The sequence below is a fragment of the Lutra lutra genome, chromosome 8, assembly GCF_902655055.1.
Source record: "Lutra lutra chromosome 8, mLutLut1.2, whole genome shotgun sequence".
Taxonomy (NCBI): domain Eukaryota; kingdom Metazoa; phylum Chordata; class Mammalia; order Carnivora; family Mustelidae; genus Lutra; species Lutra lutra.
Window position 1 is genome coordinate 87,152,156 of NC_062285.1, and position 18,699 is coordinate 87,170,854.

General features: G+C 43.6%; 1 protein-coding gene across 1 annotated transcript in view; it reads right to left on the reverse strand.

Annotated features, from left to right (window-relative positions):
* The window catches only part of LOC125106957 (uncharacterized), a 118,964-nt gene extending 103,048 nt beyond the window's left edge, over nucleotides 1–15,916 (reverse strand). Inside the window, exons 1-2 of the mRNA XM_047741519.1 lie at nucleotides 15,726–15,916; nucleotides 12,925–13,109 (exon numbers count right to left, since the gene is read on the reverse strand). Coding sequence (XP_047597475.1) covers nucleotides 12,925–13,109; nucleotides 15,726–15,916 — 376 coding nt within the window. The remainder of the gene's footprint in view (nucleotides 1–12,924; nucleotides 13,110–15,725) is intronic.
* Nucleotides 15,917–18,699: the final 2,783 nt, after the last annotated feature.

Consider the following 18,699-nt stretch of genomic DNA (forward strand, 5'->3'; position numbering starts at 1 on the left):
CAGAAAGGTACAGAACCAAAACCAAAATTTAAAAACATTTTCCTACTCACGTGATCTGGAAGCACTTTTGGGGTTTCTTCATTTTCATTTTTTATTATTTTTTTTTTTCATTTTTTATTATTTTTATTTTATTTTATTTTATTTTAAGGTTGGTAACAATGAAAAACAAATGGTTAAAAAAAAAGAAAAAGAAAAACAAATGGTAAGTTAAGACTCCTGCCCCTAACACAGACACACAGACACAGACACACACACACACACACACACACACAGACACACAGACACAGACACACACACACACACACACACACATTTTCCCTATAGTCTCATTTCCGTCTTTTTTACTTAGTTTGAATAGAGGAATTTGAAGGGTGAATCTTTGGATAGAGAAGGGACTGCAATAACATTCATTTGCATTTAGGGGTGAGTCAGACCTAGGGATTCTCCTGGGCATTTTGGAGCTGAGCATGGGTACTGCCCAGTGTATGGCAGTTAGAACATGTCATGGGGATTTGGTTCATGGTAGATGTGGGTCAGAAGGAGGGAGGAAAGGGTCACACATCCTGCCTTCCTCCCTTTTCCGATAGTCCCCACTAGTGTCTAAGGGGCAAAGCCTGCTCTGGGGCCTTGTGAGAAGCAGAGCAGGGTTTTGGCCTCACTGAGGTGGAAGTAAAAGGAATAGGCAGGGAATTCTCAGGCAAAGGAAGTGGAAAAAAAGATCCTAGGATAGGAATCAGAGATAGCTGTATGAGAAGCCAAATAGCTTTTCAACAGGCAGTTTTGAGGTCCCCGGGAAACTGAATATCGACTTGCCTTCTTCTCAAGAATGAAGACCCATGTACTGCCCCAGTTTAAAGTCACCTGCCCTAAAATTTCCATTTATACCCAGACTCATATTTATGCTGGTTTCCGGCAAACCCACACCCATGCTCCCAGCACACAGCAGTGTGATCTCAGATATTTTCAAATTCACACCTGCAGGAGAGCTCCCTTCCATTTACACCATATAAAATACACAAAGTACACATTTTATTGCCACAAATGCTCGGAAAAGACAAAGCCCTTTAGTCTGCCTTGAGGCAAAAGTAATCTGAAAAGTTAATCTTTAGTCAATGCCTGGAAACAATGTGGAAAGTTCTCACACATACACAAATTCAGGGATTGTTGAAATTTTCACCCAGAAAGAAAGAGAAAAAATTTCTAAATCAAATGATATGTGACCTCAGATGGGGAGCCAGATGTTATATTTTAATATTTTCAGTGTAAACATACTGTTATTGAACGGCTGCCTCTTTAAGGGAGAGGAAAAGATGGGTTTAGATGGACTCTTTCCCTAAAATCAGGAGTCTGGTCTACATACAACCAATGATCAGGAGTGTAGTTAAATAGAACTGAACTGACCATCAGAGGAAATGAGGGTCAGTAATCCAAACCCTGGCCTTAGTTGAAACTGAATCATAGTTCAGCTTTTCTCTCTGTACATTCTTGTTTGTTTCCCTACAGAAGTTGATTTGAAGAGCAATTGCCAGTAAAGCTCCTGGTTACAGATCTCCACCTCAGAATTTGTGCATGGTTATAACCCAGCTTGCGACAGGTGGTGCTGGCAGCGTCCGGAAAGCAGACTCTAACAGGAGACTTTGGGAAGGCATCACTTACAGGCCAGATACCGGTGAAAGCCCCGTCAGTGGTAGAAATAGCAGATAGTCCATGGCATGAGTAGCAGTACAGTTTTTAAAACTTTCACCAGCAGTGAACTTGGATGGTCTATCAGTGGAAGAAATGCACTGCTAAGTGCAAGCCATCACCCATCTGAGAACAACAGAGAGAGGGAGCGTTAGGACTATGGGATCAGACGGCTTTTGCTGAGGGCCATTGGATCTCTGTAGAAAGACAATGAAAGGGGGATTAATTATCAGTTCAGGGCTAAGTGTGAAAGCCAGAGAACCTCCGTGGTAGCGATCTTCCTTCGTAGGAGACTCTTATCTCCTGTAGTAGAAGCCCTCCCCGCCGCCCCCAACACTGAAGGTAAAGTCAGTAGCACTCCAGAGAAAGCTAAATTCTCAACCACCGCAAGTGTCCTTTGCCAAAGTCAGGGCTCTGCTGGGGAAGGAATGGGATCCTGAGACAGGGGATGGAGACATCTGGGTTCATGCACTGGACTATCTCAGATCCCCAGATTTCTCTGCAGAAGTGGCCTGTTGAAAACCAGTTCTTTCCCTTCAGGTCACGAGGCCACTAGTGACTAGACACTGACTGGGCCAGTTGAGGGCAGCCATCTCTGTCATTGCTCAGCCCAGGGCTGTCTTATGGGGTGCTTGAAGAGAACAGTCATGACGACAAGGATAGAGCCCATCCACTGGCTCGGCAGAATGGGTTGCCCTGCACCAAGACTGATCAAGCAATTGTTGCTGCCAAATGCCACTGGGACCAATCCTGGGCCTCTTATATGTCACTTGGTGGCAGATTAACTGCACCGGATCCACCTTAGCAATTTATCCTGACGGGACTTGACATTTATTCTGGGTATGGTTTAACTTTCCTGCCTACAGCGCCTTATCCAGCATAACTAGCTGAGAGCGTACAAAGTGTTTAGTTATGGACATGGATTCTGGATGACATCTCATTGGACCGAAGGGACCCACTTATCATGGAAATCTAGCGGTTCATACATGCTCTTAAGATCCACTGGTCTTTTTTTTTTTTAAGAATTTATTTATTTATTTGAGAGAGAGTGTGTGAGCATGAGCCAGGGGGTGGGGGGTGATGGGTAGAGGGAGAATCAGACTCCCTGATGACCCGGGAACCTGATGTGATGTGGGGCTTGATCCCAGAACCCTCAGATCATGACCTGAGCCAAAGGCAGACGCTTAACTGACTGAAACACCCAGGCACCCCCAACACCGACTAGCCTTATCACATACCATTCTACATGGTGGCTTCTGGCTTGGTAAAATGATGGAACAGCTTTGATGAAAGCAGATCTCATGAAACCTATTGAGGTGCCGTCTTAGAGAAAGCACTTTGAGAAGATGTGGGCACCATTTTCCAGGGCAGTATATATCTTACATCAACTAACATTGTACAATGTTGGTTCTACAAGAAGTAGATATGATAGAGTTGATTTATAGCTAGACTGGAAAAAGCCTTCTCTATCTCTGGAGATCCTAGTTTTTGACTCTTAGCCAAGATAAAGGCAGTGGGATTTATGATGTGCTATTAAAAGTCAGAAGCTCCCGTGGTGACCACCAAGGCTAATTTCTTTACTGATGATCTTCGACTGGTGGTCTAACCAGTCTGACTGGGTTGGCCAGTGGTGCATCAACACTCCACTGGGAACCTTTGTATTTAGTTTCCCAAAGGTAAGATTCCTTGCACAGATATTGGCAGTTCAGCCCAGATTCAGAGTGTAATTGTGTTTGTATAAGGACCATGGGAAGTTATATATGAAATATTTCTGAGACCTTTAATGCTTGCCTATACTCTCCACCTCTTGCCTCAATGTATTGTTTTTCAATAAAATCCTTAAGTGAGTCTGGTAAGTCCTTTCAAATGTCTGAACTTGGGAAATCTTTGCAATAAATTGTATAGATCTGGGAATCAATGAATAAAAGCAGGATTGGCTTTGAACCATTCTCAGTAACTCACTCAGGAAGTGGTGTTTCATTTCTGAAACTGCACATTTGGAGATCCTGGTTCCCAAAGAGGCGACACTTCCCCTATGGGACATAGCAAGTATTTCATTAAACACCGAGCAATGGCTGTCACTCCATTACTTAGAACTCACTGTGCCCAAAGACTAGCAGTCAAGAAAGGGATTCACCATCCTGGGAAAAGTAATTCACTGTGATCATCAGGAAAGAATATGTTTGACACCCCGTGATGCCTTTGGCTTCTTAATACTCCCTTGCCCAATTTTGATGGTAAATGGATAAGTACAATAGGTATTCTGAGAAGGGGATGATGAATAGGATCTTAGACCCCTCAGGGATGAAGTTCTGGGTCACCGAAAAAGGTAAAGGAATCTCAGAGTGGTGTAGAGGAGACTCTGATTCTCAGTTATGGTCTTGAGGAGAATTACACTGTGGGTACTCCAGTTCATTTCATTAAACTTTTTCTCTGAGGGGCGCCTGGGTGGCTCAGTGGGTTAAGCCGCTGCCTTCGGCTCAGGTCATGATCCCAGGTCCTGGGTTCGAGCCCCGCATCGGGCTTTCTGGTCAGCAGGGAGCCTGCTTCCTCCTCTCTCTCTGCCTGCCTCTCTGCCTACTTGTGATTTCTCTCTGTCAAATAAATAAATAAAATCTTTAAAAAAAAAAAAAACAAACTTTTTCTCTGACAAGTCTTTCCCCACCCCTCATCCCCCCACCTCCAAAAGATCCTATAAAACCCTAGAGTGGCTGCTCTTAGAACTTAAGAAAAACAAATTGATCCAAAGGCTCAGGGATGGACTATGGGTGCTGCCATGCACCACCCACGTCCCCCCAGTTGCAGAACCGAAGCTGTCACTCTCCTACATGCTGGGAGTGATGGAAGCCAACAGTTCTCAGCCAAGTCCTTCTCCAGGACTTGGCCTTGGTTGAAGAGATATGCTTTGCCCAGGGTTTTGCCCCTTTCCTGGAGCAGTTCACATCCAATGTCTGGTTGTTGTGGGAGTATCAGGGCCCAGTCCTCTCGCTCCAATTTAGAACGACTCTGGAGTGTCCTCCTGTCTTCAGAATGTCCTTTAGGATTAGCTGAGAGCTTTGCAGTGACCACAGTACACGTCAGCTTCTCTCTCGGCTCACTTTTACTTGTCCCTGAGAGTACTCCCTAATACACACTCTGCTCTTAGTCTCTGTCTTAGAGTTTGCTTTATAGGAAACCCAATCTATGACCATCTGAGGACATCTTTCCAAACCCCAGTCTAGTTCCCAGGAAGCCTGTAATTGCCCTACTCTTGGAGTAAAGCTGCAGTGGCTTTCAAACAGCATTCCAAGGAGCGCTTCTGTGGGGTGGCTTCATTACAGATATTTAATTAGAATTTCATTTTTAAAAGATCACTTTAGCCATTTAAAAAGGACTAAAGTCAGCAATAACTATTGAAAACCATGAACACAGAAATGTACATGTGTTATATGTTTTGAATTAAAAAAAAGTTTTTTTTTTTTTAGTAATCTCTATACCCAACGTGGGGCTCCAACTCATGACCCCAAGATCAAGAGTTGCACACTCTTCTCTGACTGAGTCAGCCCAATGCCCCTATATATTGAATTTTACACATCTCTGACAGTGTATTAACCTGTGGTGGCAGCTCCATCCTCAAGCAGGCGGAAAAGGATACTCATCTGCCAAAAGTCATGGAGAACGTATTCTCCATTCCTGTCTTCAGTTATGTCCAGGAAGGTTAATGGGAAAGAAAAGAGCCACAGGGAAAAGTGGACTGGGGTAAACGCAGTTCAAGGATTAGTTGAGGAGTTCCCCTAAACAGCTGGTAGGACTGGGGAGAAAAAAAGACATCTCTAGGCCCTGGGAACGGTGGGGTGTCAGTCTCCCCTGTAGCCTCCTGAGAGGTGCCTCAAGATCTCAGGATCTCGGAGGTGTCATGTTTCCAGGGCGTGAGACCCTACAGTGGGGTTGGCTGTGAGGCCAACGTCACAGTACTGAGCTGTATCCTGTGGAGGACACACTTGTGGACTGGTTTAGTCCTCAGCCACTACGGCACTGAACTTCCTGTCCTGCAGATTGGCACGGTCTAGGCCTCTAGAACTCTGGGCTGAGTGAAAGCAACACATACGATTAAGGCTGAAGTTTCCCCTGGTCCATTTGACTGAGGGTGAGAGTTAAAATGATGAATAGACTAAGAGACATTCTTGTTTGCCTGAGTTTGTTAACTAAGATTCCTACTCATTATAAATTCGTTCATTCATTCATTCATTCATCAAAAAGGTCCCGAATACTTTGTGTTAGGCATTGAACTTGTATCTGGACACGAAATCTCTTCTGTGGAGTTTGTAGTCTAATACTTGGGACTTGTGACATTTGGCTGGAGGCTTTTCTTTTCTTTTAAAGATTTTATTTATGTCTTTAAGAGAGGTAACATGAACAGGGGGAGTGGCAGGCAGAGGGATAAATAGACTCTCCCGGAGCAGGAAGCCTGATGTGGGGCTTAATCCCAGGAACTTGAGATCACAACCTTAGCCAAAGGCAGACGTTTAACCCACTGAGCCACCCAGGCAACCCTGGCTGGAAACTCTGAAGTTGAATGTGTGTGTTGGCATGACTCCCCGTTTACATGTCTCATACCCATATTCAAATAATTTACTAACAAGGAGGTAGGTGTTATATAATTACATTGCTCCAGAGGAGGGATAGTCGGAAGAAAGGCAGGCAGGGACAAGGCCCACCCTAAGAGGAAACCGCCCTTAAAAGGATTTTACACCACCTTGGAAGGAGTCCTCAACACTTCCCCACGTGATAGATAGATGACAAAAACCTGATTGGGTGACAGGCTTCGAGGGTTAATCAGATTAAAACAGCCCACCAACAAAGCCCGTAAAACCCCCTAGACTTAAAAACTCTCAGTGGCCACCTTCTCAAGTCCCCTCCCTCTTCCAGAGCTTTCTTCTATGCTCAGTAAACCTTGCTTTGCTACCTACCCCTCTGTCTGGCCTACCTCTTCATTCCTCCAAGCGGCATGACCAAGAACCGTGGGAACCAAAGGGAAAGAAATCCTGTGACACTCCTTGAACCAGGTAGAAATATCAACAGAAAAATATTTCAGAAGAATATTTTCCCTATGGCAGTCGGGCTACATAGCTGTTGGCACAAGTAGTCTTTAGCTAATCAAAGTTTAAAAGGGAACGTAAACATTTAAATGTGATAGGATTATACTTAGGGGGAAGGCTTTAAGGCTCTTCATCTCCCACAGTACCCCTAAGAGTTAGAGAGCTAGGGTGGTTAGGATTCAATTTTTTTTTTTTTTTTCTTCAGAAGAGATCAAATAGAATTCTTCCAAGTAGAAGCCAGGAAGATTCTCTGTGTCAGTCTGGCCTTCCCCAGAGCCGCATTTGATCCAAACATTACACAGAAAATGTACTGTCTGATAACCTACATTGTACCAGAAACCAGAGTTTTGGCTAGATGCTGATTCTTAAAAAATGGTCAAATACTATTAGTGTGAATCCTTTCATATCTGATTTTTCTCTCCAAACCACAGAAACAGTAAATGCCTAAATAAAGCAAGTAACACTGTTGATTTTACAAAGTATAGCCTAGTAAGAAGCCCACACTTAGGCTGCGGTTCAATTTCTTTTCTTTCCAGCTTTCAACACTACTACAACTCATCAGAGGAAAATTGGATGGGAAAAAAAATTCTTTTCTTCACCTCACAGGATCAAGGGGAGGGATAAGGAAAGGGAAAAATAATGTGACTAGGTACAGTCAGCCCAAAGTAGAGTTAATGTATCTCCATCTCTAAAATTAAAAATTAAATTTTTGATGAAAAACTCCAATAATTGTCAGTATTTGGCATCAAGGATTGCAGAATGCTTTCTGTGAGATTAGCATTTAATTTTAAATTTCCTTCAGTAGGACTTTCAAACAGAATGCCTATTAGTGTGTTCTTAAGGGTATCGTACTGGCTCAGCCCTTATAAATTTTTATAGGGAACAGAGCTGGAAGTTGTCTCATTTGTTTTTGTTTCTTTGCTTGGTGGATTTGTACTGGATTTGGTCATTATATTGTTTCATTAAAATAATGATATTAATAAGCAAGTTTTTTTTTTTTTTAATAAGGTTTCTCACCATGGAAACCATTTTGAGTTCAGTGGAAGGCATTTTTTAGGTTACTTTTCTTTACTTAGTGGTATATTTTGAGAGCCAGCTACAATGACTACAGAAATAAGAGGGCTTCAGGTTTTGGAAATGTATCAAAATCCAGTGACTTGAGGACAACAAAATTTAATTGATTTAATAAGCTTTATCATCAGGTTCCAATGGTTGATTTCGATCTCTTGTCAGTATGGATTGGTCAATGAAATAATTTCAGGTTTTTTATGTGAAATCGATTTGCATTTTTAAAGTCAACTAGGCTTGGCTGCTTGGGTTAATAACAAAAATGGTTTCTTAATTTTATTTATTTAAGAGAGAGAGAGAGAAAGCACAGAGGGAAAGGGAGAAGCAGGCTCCCCACTGAGCAGAGAGCCCGATGTGGGGCTCGACCCCAGGATCCTGAGATCATGCATGACCTGAGCTGAAGTCAGCCACTTAACCTCCCACTGAGCCACCTAGGCGTCCCTCCCTTCTACCTTTTAGATGGCCCCCTTTCATTTTCAGTCTCTGTGTGTGTGTGTGTTTTGACTCCATGTGTGCCTGAGTTGGCTGGTAAGTCAGAATTTCCTCCTTCCCTCTGTTCTAACTCTACACACTCCTCCAGTCTAAGTTCCAGAAATTCTCACAGCAGTCCAGAGATTCTTAACTGAATTTTAGAGACACATTTCCACCGGCTTGTTGGTAGTCTCCTTGTTGGTAGTCTGCTTGTTGGATGTCTCAGAGACTGCAAGAACTCAGCAACCTTTTATCCCTGGCCACCAGAAAGAAACAAATCTCTATTCCTTTTCCACTTCCCATCCTGGCTAATGGTACCTAACTGCCTTCTGCCTGACGGCTCCCATCTGAAATCTGAGACCCTCTTAGGTGCTGCCTTGTTTAGACCTCCACCTTCAAGAAGACGGGTTTTACTTCTATGCATGCATCCATTCTTCACTTTGCATGGCCACGGCCTTAGGTCAGCCCCTCATCATTCATTTCCTCTGCTGACACAGTAGCCTCCTCATTGTTTTCCTTGCTTCCTTTCTCACTCTCCTCCTTTACATCCTTCACACCAGGGTCTGAGCTATCTTTTATAATGTAATTGTTCCTCTTCAATTCTCATGGCCTTGAGAAGAAAGTGAGCTCTTGTCTAGTGGGCAACGTTCTTCACCTGACCCTGCTTATTCCACTAAATTCTTGAGACTTCGCTTTCTCAAGCCTCCATGGAATGTCACATCTCTGCCTTTGCCGGAAGTATCCCTCTCTTGTCTTCTTGGGTGCTAGTTCTATTTTAAAGGACCTCTTTTATTTGGGGCTTTTCTCTCTTCTACCCTGATTCCCACTCCAGCTCTGGAGTTAAGCACTCTTTTCTTGTGATACCATAACCCCATATAAAAATCTCAGCAACAAGCCTTGGTCCCATAATTTTGTACATCTCTACATATTTGTCAAGATCCAGTGGACTTTTAATAAGCATAATGATTACTTTAGCACTGACAAATGGCTTTCCCATTTTCTATTTAATTTGATCATCCCAGCACTCCTTTTGTCTTTGAATTGCATAAAAAAGAGCCTGAGACAAAGTTGATATATTAATGCTTTATTTGGAGTGGAATCCCAGAATAGCAAAAGTGAGGGAAGAAGGGAAGTAGAGCGGGAAAAGAGGATGAGAAGATATAAGGTGGTGTGTTATCAAGCTGGGTGCTGCTTCACGAAGAGACACAGCCGGTGGCTTATTATGTGGGACATCTCCTAAGAGGCAGTCCAGATCCACTATGCCTCAGAAAATTCCATTAGGTTTGGGAAGTAGGGAAGTAACTAAAGGATTTATTTGTCAGTGGCTTTTTGTTGTTGTTGTTTTTTAAAGATTTTATTTATTTATTTATTTGTCAGAAAGAGAGAGAGAGAGAGAGGGAGAGAATATAAGCAGGGGTGAGGCAGTCTCCTCACTGAGCAGGGAGCCCAATGTGATACTAGATCCCAAGACCCTGGGATCATGACCTGAGCTGAAGGCAGACGCCTAACCACTGAGCCACCCAGGTGTCCCTCGTCAGTGGTTCTTATTTCTTGCTTCTCACTGGCCGAAATTGACCCAATTATTGAAAAGTTTCCTTGACTTTCAGGTTGGGGAAGCCATAACATAGTGGGACAGGTTGGGTAGAGCTTAGGTGCTGTGGTTCCTGCTGGGGCAGACATGATGGAGGCTGTGTGGAGGCCCAGCCCCCAGCCCTTACAGAGGCTGAGACCCAGAGGGAAGAGATGAAGCAATGGCAGTGGCTGGTTAGCAGTTCTCACTTGATCAATCAGCCAAGAGGATGGGGCAGGTTGGGTCAAGCACATAAACTGGGTCAAGTTCATCTGTATGTTAGCAAAACCCTACTTTCCTCATATTATTAATGAGGAAAGTGAATTAGAGAAACAAAATAAATTGCCTGAAGTTTCCCATAACTATTCTGATTGAAAGAGAAGGTGTTTCAAAGTATTTCCCACCCTCCCCACCCCAAAGTATTTTATGTTGCTTTGCACTGAACAAATGCACTTAAGCTTCTATCGTTTCCTTCCTTTTTTTCTTCCTTCTATTTTATTTATTTCATTTTGTGTTTTTCTTCCTCCTATTTTAATCCCCAATTTGCAAGAGGAAAAAGAAAAGCAAAGTACCTACATCTCACATTTAGGTTGTGGAAATTGTCAAATTATTTGACATTATTTTAGTGTTTGATGTGGAGGTCTACCTGCCTAGATTTAAAGAGTTGGGCTGAAGTGTTCCTTAGGGGGCATCTGGCTGGCTTGGTTGGTTGGGTGTCTGCCTCTGGCTCATGTCTGGGTCCCTGGGGTTGAGCCCCAAGTTGGGCTCCCCACTCGGTGGGGAGTCTGCTTATCACCCTCTCTTTGTCCCACCCTCTGCTCATGCTCTCTCTTGCTCTTCTCAAATGGATAAATAAAGCAAAAACAAACAAACAAACAAAACCAAAGAAATGTTCCTTAGGATAATACTTGTCAGTAGTGGCAGCGTTGGTTCTTTTTAATTTGTATATCCAAGCTAGACCTTCCTTGATCTCCACAGATGGAACAGTCCTACCAAGTGCAGTGGAAAGTACTACCTAGGGGCCCCTGGGTGGCTCAGTCCTTTAAGCATCTGAAGCATCTGACTCTTTTTTTTTTTTTAAATAAAATATTTTATTTTCATTTTTCCGAGGAAGAGAGAGAGAGAACACAAGCAGGGAGAGGAGCAGGTAGAGGGAGAAGCAGGCTCTCTGCTGAGCTGGGAACCTGGGACAGGACTGGATCCCAGGACCCTGGGATTATGACCTGAGCTGAAGGCAGACACTTAACTGACTGAGCCACCCAGGTCCCCAAGAGATATATTTGTAATTTTAACTTTCTCCCATGTTTATTGCCTTGGGTACCAAGAATGAAAAGCCATAGATTAGGGCTTTAAGTAAGTCACAACCATCCTTAGTTCACAACTTTTTTTCCAACTTGGAAGGAGGTGTAACTTTCTTTCTGAGATCAAACAATATTTACTATTCTTTTTTATATGTTATCTCGGACCTTCCTTTCTAATAACAGGAAGCCTTGAAACTTCATTCTCCATTATATAGACAGTATGAAAAGAAGTAGGAATAGTTTCAGTGGTCAACACACAATCTTAATTTCCTTTTCTTTCCTTGTACTCACTTTTCCTTTCTTTCTTTCCTTTTCAAACCCGATGACCTCTGGTTTAGTCCATGATCAGTCCAGCCTGATCTGTCCAAATGAACCTGACAGAACCGTTTAATAGTAAGAAGTCACAAAAGGCAGATTTTTTAAAGAACAAACTACTCATAGGGCACCTGGGTGACTCAGTGTGTTAAGCGTCTGTCTGCCTTCAGCTCAGGTCATGATCCCAGGGTCCTGGGCTCAAGTCCTGTACTGGGCTCGCTGCTCAGCATGGAAGTGTGCTTCTCCCTCTGCCTGCTGCTCCCCTTGCTCACGCTCTCTCTCTCACACACAGTCTCTCTCAAATAAATAAATAAAATCTTAAAAAAAAAAAAAAAGAAGAATGAACTACTCACTTGTTATGATGTCTCTCTGCAAAACACTTATCTGTACACCACCTTCCAGGGCATAATTTGTTTCTTCAAAGTCCTCTGGAGGGGTGTTTAAAATAGGGGAAATTCTTCCAGGCTTTCTTTAGGTCATCTTTTTTTTTTTTTTTTTAAAGATTTTATTTATTTATTTGACAGACAGAGATCACAAGTAGGCAGAGAGGCAGGCAGAGAGTGAGAGGGGAAAGCAGGCTCCCTGCTGAGCAGAGAGCCCGATGTGGAGCTCGATCCCAGGATCCTGGGATCATGACCCGAGCTGAAGGCAGAGACTTTAACCCACTGAGCCACCCAGGCACCCCCTCTTTAGGTCATCCTTGCTCAGAACTGCTGGGAAACACCTGGGATTTGAGGTGGTGTTGGTAAGGCCAGAGGCACTAAGTCCTGGATTTGTCAGTGGCTTATTTGATTAGTAATGACCTAGTCTAAGCACCCTCAGGTACATAAGCAATATATCTAGGACCAAAGAACACTATTGCATTGTTTGATTGGCTCTTTGGCCCTTGATTGACAAAAGGTCAGAGGAAGAGAAATTTGCTCTCTTACTAGAATTGGGGCATCTGTCTTCTCTTGCCCCCAGCCACTGGCACTCCTGGTTCTTGGGCTTTTGAACTTGGATTGAAATTGTCCTGGTTTTCAGTTCTTGGGTCTGGACTGGGACTACGCAACTGGCTTCTCTGTGTCTCCAGTTTGCAGACAGAACACTGTGGGGCTTCTCACCTTCCATAATCATGTGAGCCAGTGTATCATAATAAATATCTATGTTTCTGTATCTCTATACCTACATCTACACCCACACCTACACTTATACTGAGAGAGAGAGAGAAAGAAATAGATGGCTATCTTGTTGGTTTGTTTCTGTTGAGAACTCTATTATTACAAGGTGGGGAGGAAGCTCTATTAGACAAGAGTTGGAGGCGGGACAGATCTCAGGTGGATGTTACTCTGTGGAGAGCACGAGCCCATTAACCAGCAACAGCTGAATGAGACGAAGGTCCATTGGAACCTATTGTCTTTGGGACCGCCTTAGGTTTGTTCTTTATTTCCGCACTCACAGAGGGTCTGCCGCTTGGCTTTGTGGGTAGAGACTAGGGGGCTATGGGAGGTAGCCACTTCCTTCTCTATAACCATGCTCAGTGGCTGTGGAAATGCCAGTGTTGGCAGCTCTGAGCTGCTGACAGAATTCAGAACCCTGGGGTCTATGGCAAGGAAAGAGCGGAAGGAAGCAGAATCAGACAGCCTGAAAGGAGGTAAGCAGTGGTTCACTTTGTGCACGGTTTCCTGATGCCACACTACCCTCTTCTTTGTTCTCTCTCCTTTCTTCTTTCCCACAAAGTAACAGTGCTAAATATGAAATAGTCTCCTGTCGAGCCCGTCCCAGTCGTAGGCTCGGAGAGTTGGAACCTTCCTACGTTCTAGTCTATTTTTCTCATTCCTGCTTATCACAGGCCAGAAGGTCTGATACTACCAGGAAACAAAATAATAAAAGCCTGTTTTTGCTGCTGGCTCTGTGCATGCAGCCAACTGATGATTTGCAGGACCACTGTCAGGGTGCTCATGGAGGTATGTGCTAATAACAGAACCTCACGGTAATTTGGGAGGCTACGGGAGTGCGGGGATATGAAAAGCAATTCCACTCTCCTTGGGAGTTGTTATCTGCCCTTCTTGTCCCTGTTTCCTCTTAACCCCTGCCTGTCCCAAGGTCCCATCTAGCGTTTACAGAAACACTTTTAGCTGATGACACATGGAGGTCACCTGCTTAACCAAGCAAGCCGTCTGGGTGTCAGACACCCTTGCCTTTTAAAAGCTGAGCTTAGGGGTGCCTGGGTGGCTCAGTGGGTTAAAGCCTCTGCCTTTGGCTCTGGTCATGATCCCAGGTCCTGGGATCGAGCTCCGCATCGGACTCTCTGCTCAGCGGGGAGCCTGCTTCCTCCTCTCTCTCTGCCTGCCTCTCTGCCTATTTGTGATCTCTGTCTGTCAAATAAATAAATAAAATCTTAAAAAAAAAAAAGAGCTGAGCTTAAAGTTTCTGCTCCATCCTCCAACGAGGTTTGGTTGAAGCATGTAGAAACTTTTAAAGCAACCGACAGTCGTTTTCTGTTTGCTGAATCTAATAAAAAAAATTGGGCTTGCCTTCCCTATGTCTTGGCTTATTTTATTTTTCATTTCTTTTTGCTATCGACTTATTTTTAGTTTATTTTATAAAAGTTCCAGGCTGAAAGGAAAAATAAAGCCAAAACACCCCACATATCATCCACAGGCATTTTGAGGAGCGGTATTCTGTATTCTACCACGACAAGCCCCCGCCCCACCCCGTCTTCCCCATGTTGATGCCGGGCTGCCCCACACAGAAGTCTCTTCCCAGAGTCTCAAGTAAGCAAAGGAGCAAGGACCCTCCAGTCCCTGGCGTCCTCCCTCAGTCTGTCCAACACACTCCTCAAGAGCTGGAAACACATCAGGGGACTGCCGTCCGCTTCAGCTTCCTCTCTCCCTCTCTCCCTCCTGGGTCCACGATCCCTTAGGTCAGGAAAGGATGTTTCTTTAACTTCCATTCTACCTAAATATGATGTCGTCCATCAGGTCTAGTCCTGGATAGAGTTAATGCCGGTTAAACATTTGAAGGATCTGTACTTTCTCAACGTGCCTGTTTTTTAGTCTGTTGTCACACTGCCGAATTCTCTTGAACGTACAAGTTGAATAATAACGTCTGGTCTTTTCATTCCTTCTTTGACAGTCTTGATCCAATCTGTAACTACTTCTCTCCTAGGATACTTCGGGTTTACTAGGGAGAATGTCATGTTTCCAAAAAGGTGAAAATCACGTTTGCATTTTTTCAAAATATTGTGTCCTCTTACACAGTGTTAAGAAGTTGTGGCAACAGCATCACTCTTGCCCTCACACAACCACCACTGGCCCCAGATAGCAGCCTCATAACACAAAGAGCTCCCAATATCTATTTCCCCCCCCCACCACTTGTAGCGAACACAAGGACCCTGGGACCATGACCTGAGCCAAAGGCAGAGGCTTTAACCCACTGAGTCACCCAGGTGCCCCGAATAAATAAAATCTTAAAAGGAAATGAAAAAAATTAAAAATGTGTTCAATAAGGAAAAAGGCACTGGAGAGACCCTTGTGTATGCTTCAATGATGAATTCTTATTTGAGGCATGGATGCAATTGCAACTTCCCTCCCACCTGGCTTTTTTGTTTTGTTTTGTTTGTAAAGGATTTTTAAAAATTTGTTTGAGAGAGAGAAAGTGAGAGAGATCACAGAGGGAGAGATAGAAGCAGACTTGCCGCTGAGCGAAGAGCCCAACGTGGGGCTCGATCCCAGGACTCTGAGAACATGACCCGAGCTGAAGGCAGAGGCTTACCCGAATGAACCACACACCCAGGTGTCCCACACTTGACTTTTTTAATCTGGGAAATTTGAAGTCCTGTACCGGTGATTCTGTTCTGCTGTTCAGGAAGGGGGAGTATTTTCAGCTCGAGATGTTCAAGCGTCATAAAAGGAGAGCTGATGGGTGGGTGGGGGGTTCCCAGGAGAATTCAGGTAGCTGAGGGGTGAGGATAGGACTGTTAACATCAGATAGTTCCTTTTTTCAAGAAGGGGATGAGTCACCCTCCTGTGCTTGAAAACACAAAAAGAGAACTAATGCAACCCCAAGAGAAGAGAGGCGAGGGGAAAATGGTTGTGATTCAGAGGTCCACATGGTCTCTGTGGAGTCTGTTGTCTAATTTGAGGATTTTTGTGGCCCAGAAGGGGTCTGGGCAAGTGATCAAGGGAAATGATTGTTGCAAATGAGCACCATGCCAGTGCCCAGGGCTGTGGCTGGAGTGGAGAACCTCGTAAGTACCACATTCCAGAGCAATCCGGTCCAGGTAGGCTGCTGCCGCTCTCTTCATAGCACTCCTCTTTACAGCAGCCGCAGCCACTAAAGGTGACACCTGCTCTTCCCCTGGGGCATTTCACGGTCAGAGACTGCAGCTGCTCCACTGCCCTGCACTCCCGCAGCCAGGACTCTAGGAGCCAGCCCGCTCTCCGCATTTGTCATTAGTCAGTTCTGTTGAGCCCATTGGCAAACTATCTCTTCACTGTGTTTTGCTTTCTCCTCCCTGGCCCGAGACCAACTATCATCTTTACTGCAATGATTTCAAGAGTCCTCCTGAGAGTTTCTTCCAAATAAAATTTGGTTTCTTCTATTTTTACTTTTCACATTTCAGTCAGCAGATCAGAGGCAAGTCTATCCCCGGATTAAATTCTTCAGTGGCTCTTTCCATGGCTCTGCCAGTCACAGGTCCCACCTTTCTTCGAAGCTGCATCTCATTGTACCTTCCCCCTCCTCTCAATACTGATGGTTATTCCTCTTTTGTTCCGGTTCCTAGAGCTCCTTGTGCTTCTTGTTTTTTACACTTTCATGCTTTTGCACGGCAGTTTCACTGGGTCTGGAACAGATCTACTTGTTCCCTATTCCCAGACACAACCAGTGGGTGACGCCCAGCCCCCTCCTCTTCACTCTTCTAGTCTTAGCTTAAATATTTTCCCTCCAGTACAATTGTCAAAGAATTATATGTGAGCAGGAGTTTAAACTATTATTTAACTCGCCGATGAGGGAATCAGCAGGAATGATGCTGATTCCAAGATGTATTGAAGAAGAGGGGTTTATATATTCTGATAAAAAGAGAATGCCAAGATAACAATGTTAAGTTCTATGCAAAACTGGTTAATGTCCTACAGGGTAATAAAACCAGAACTGTTCTTTCCTATTTATTAGAAACCAATGACACTTTACAGGATCATTTTTATTCTTTCAGGGCTGTAAAATGTCCCTCGTCAGTGGTGGATTATTTATTTCTTTTAAGTGATGTTTTCTGGAAGAGTCACATGAAAGTCATGCAGGATTATTCATGATAGACTCTGGTATGAAGGCACAGCATAGGGAAAATAGCCAGTGGTATGGTAATAGTGTTGTATGGTGATAGATGGTGGCTACGCTTGTGAGCATAGATAGCGTGATGCATGGAGTGGTGAAACCCTCGGTTGTATGCCTCACACTAATGTAACATTGTGTGTCAGCTGTACTTCAGTTAGATACACACACACATGCACACATTGGTATGATAGAAAAGTATCAAGCAGGGGTTCCTGGGTGGCTCAGTCCATTAAGCATCCAAATGTTAATCTCAATTCAGGTCATGATCTCAAGGTCATGAGATTGAGCCCTCAGTCAGGCTCTGCGCTGGGTGTGGAGCCTGCTTAAGATTCTCTCTATCCCCCTCCCTCTGCCCCTCACTACTCCCTAGCCCTGCTGGCGTGTGCACCAGCCCTCTCTCAAAAAATAAATAAATAAAATGAAATAAATAAAAGTATCACACAGTCATTCTTTTGCCTTATTTCCAAGTTTGGAATAAAAATTTTTAAGTTCAGAAAAGTCTTTTTTTTCTTTCATTATCTAAATTAGGCCTTCCTCCTGATACACTCCCAGAATACCTGCATATATGCTTTTAGCACTTAGCAAAATTATAATTATACAGTCACTTTTCTATTCTTTGTTAGGGAATGGGTCACATGATTATGGAGGCTGAGAAGCCCTACGATCTGCCGTTGGCAAACTGGAGACTTAGGACAGGTGATGGGGGTAGTTCTCATCTGAATGCCTGAGAACCGGGAGAGCTAATGGCATAAATTTTAGGCCCCAAACAAGCAGGCTTGGGACCTAAGAGGAGTGAAGACAGGACAAAGACCACTGTCCCAGCTCAAGGCAGTCAAGCCGAAGGAGCAGGAGTTTCCTCTCACTCAGCCTTTTTATTCTGTACAAATCTTCAACTGATCAGATGATACCCAATCACATTAGGGAGGGCTGTCTGCCTTACTCAGTCTAGGAATTCAAATGTTAATCTCATCCAGAAGCACCCTCACGGATACACGCAGGATAATGTTTGATCAAATGTCTGGGCAGCCCATGGCCTCGTCAAGTGGACACATAAAGTAGTCAGCACAGGTTATGAAGCACCAGGGGAGCGGGGACCTCCAGATTCCTATCCGCAGTGACCTTCGCGCACTTCCTAGTATCTTAAACTTGAATAAAGCTGAAAGTGAATTCCTGTTTTTTCTCTATAATTGTAGATACCTCCATATTCCCCCAAATGCTCTATTCGAAGACTTACTTACTCTCTTTCCATCTTGCTTGCTATTGTATTAGCAAGTTTATTTGGTCCTACCAGTAAAATATGTTATAATTCATCTATTTCTTTCTATCTCTGCTGTAACTACCACTCTCACCATTTGCCTATTCTGTTGTTGTAACTTAATTGTTAGTTTCCTGCCTCAATTCCTGATTCCAACAATTTTAAGATTTCCAGAAACCAGTTCTCAATTTTCAGAACTTTTTCGTCCCCAAATAGAAACTCTGTACTCATTAATCAAGAATTCCCCAACCCCCTTCTCTTATCCGCTATTCTACTTTCTGTCTGCCTATTCTAGGCACTCTATATAAATGGATTCATATCATATTTGCACTTCTGTGCATGGTTTCTTTCTCTTAGCATAATATTTTCAAAGTTCCTCTATATTGTAGTGTGTTAGCAGAATTTCATTACTTTTTAAAGCTGAATATTTCATTGTGTGTCCATATAATATTTTGTTTATCCATTCATTTGTTGATGGACACTTGGTTTGTTTCCATCTATTGTGAATAATGTTGCTATGACCATTTGTGCGCAACTATCTGTTTGAATCCTTGCTTTCAGTTCTTTTGGGCGTATGCCAGAAGTGGAATATGAGCATAATAAGGTAATTCTATGTTTAACTTTTGAGTAACCACCTTGCGG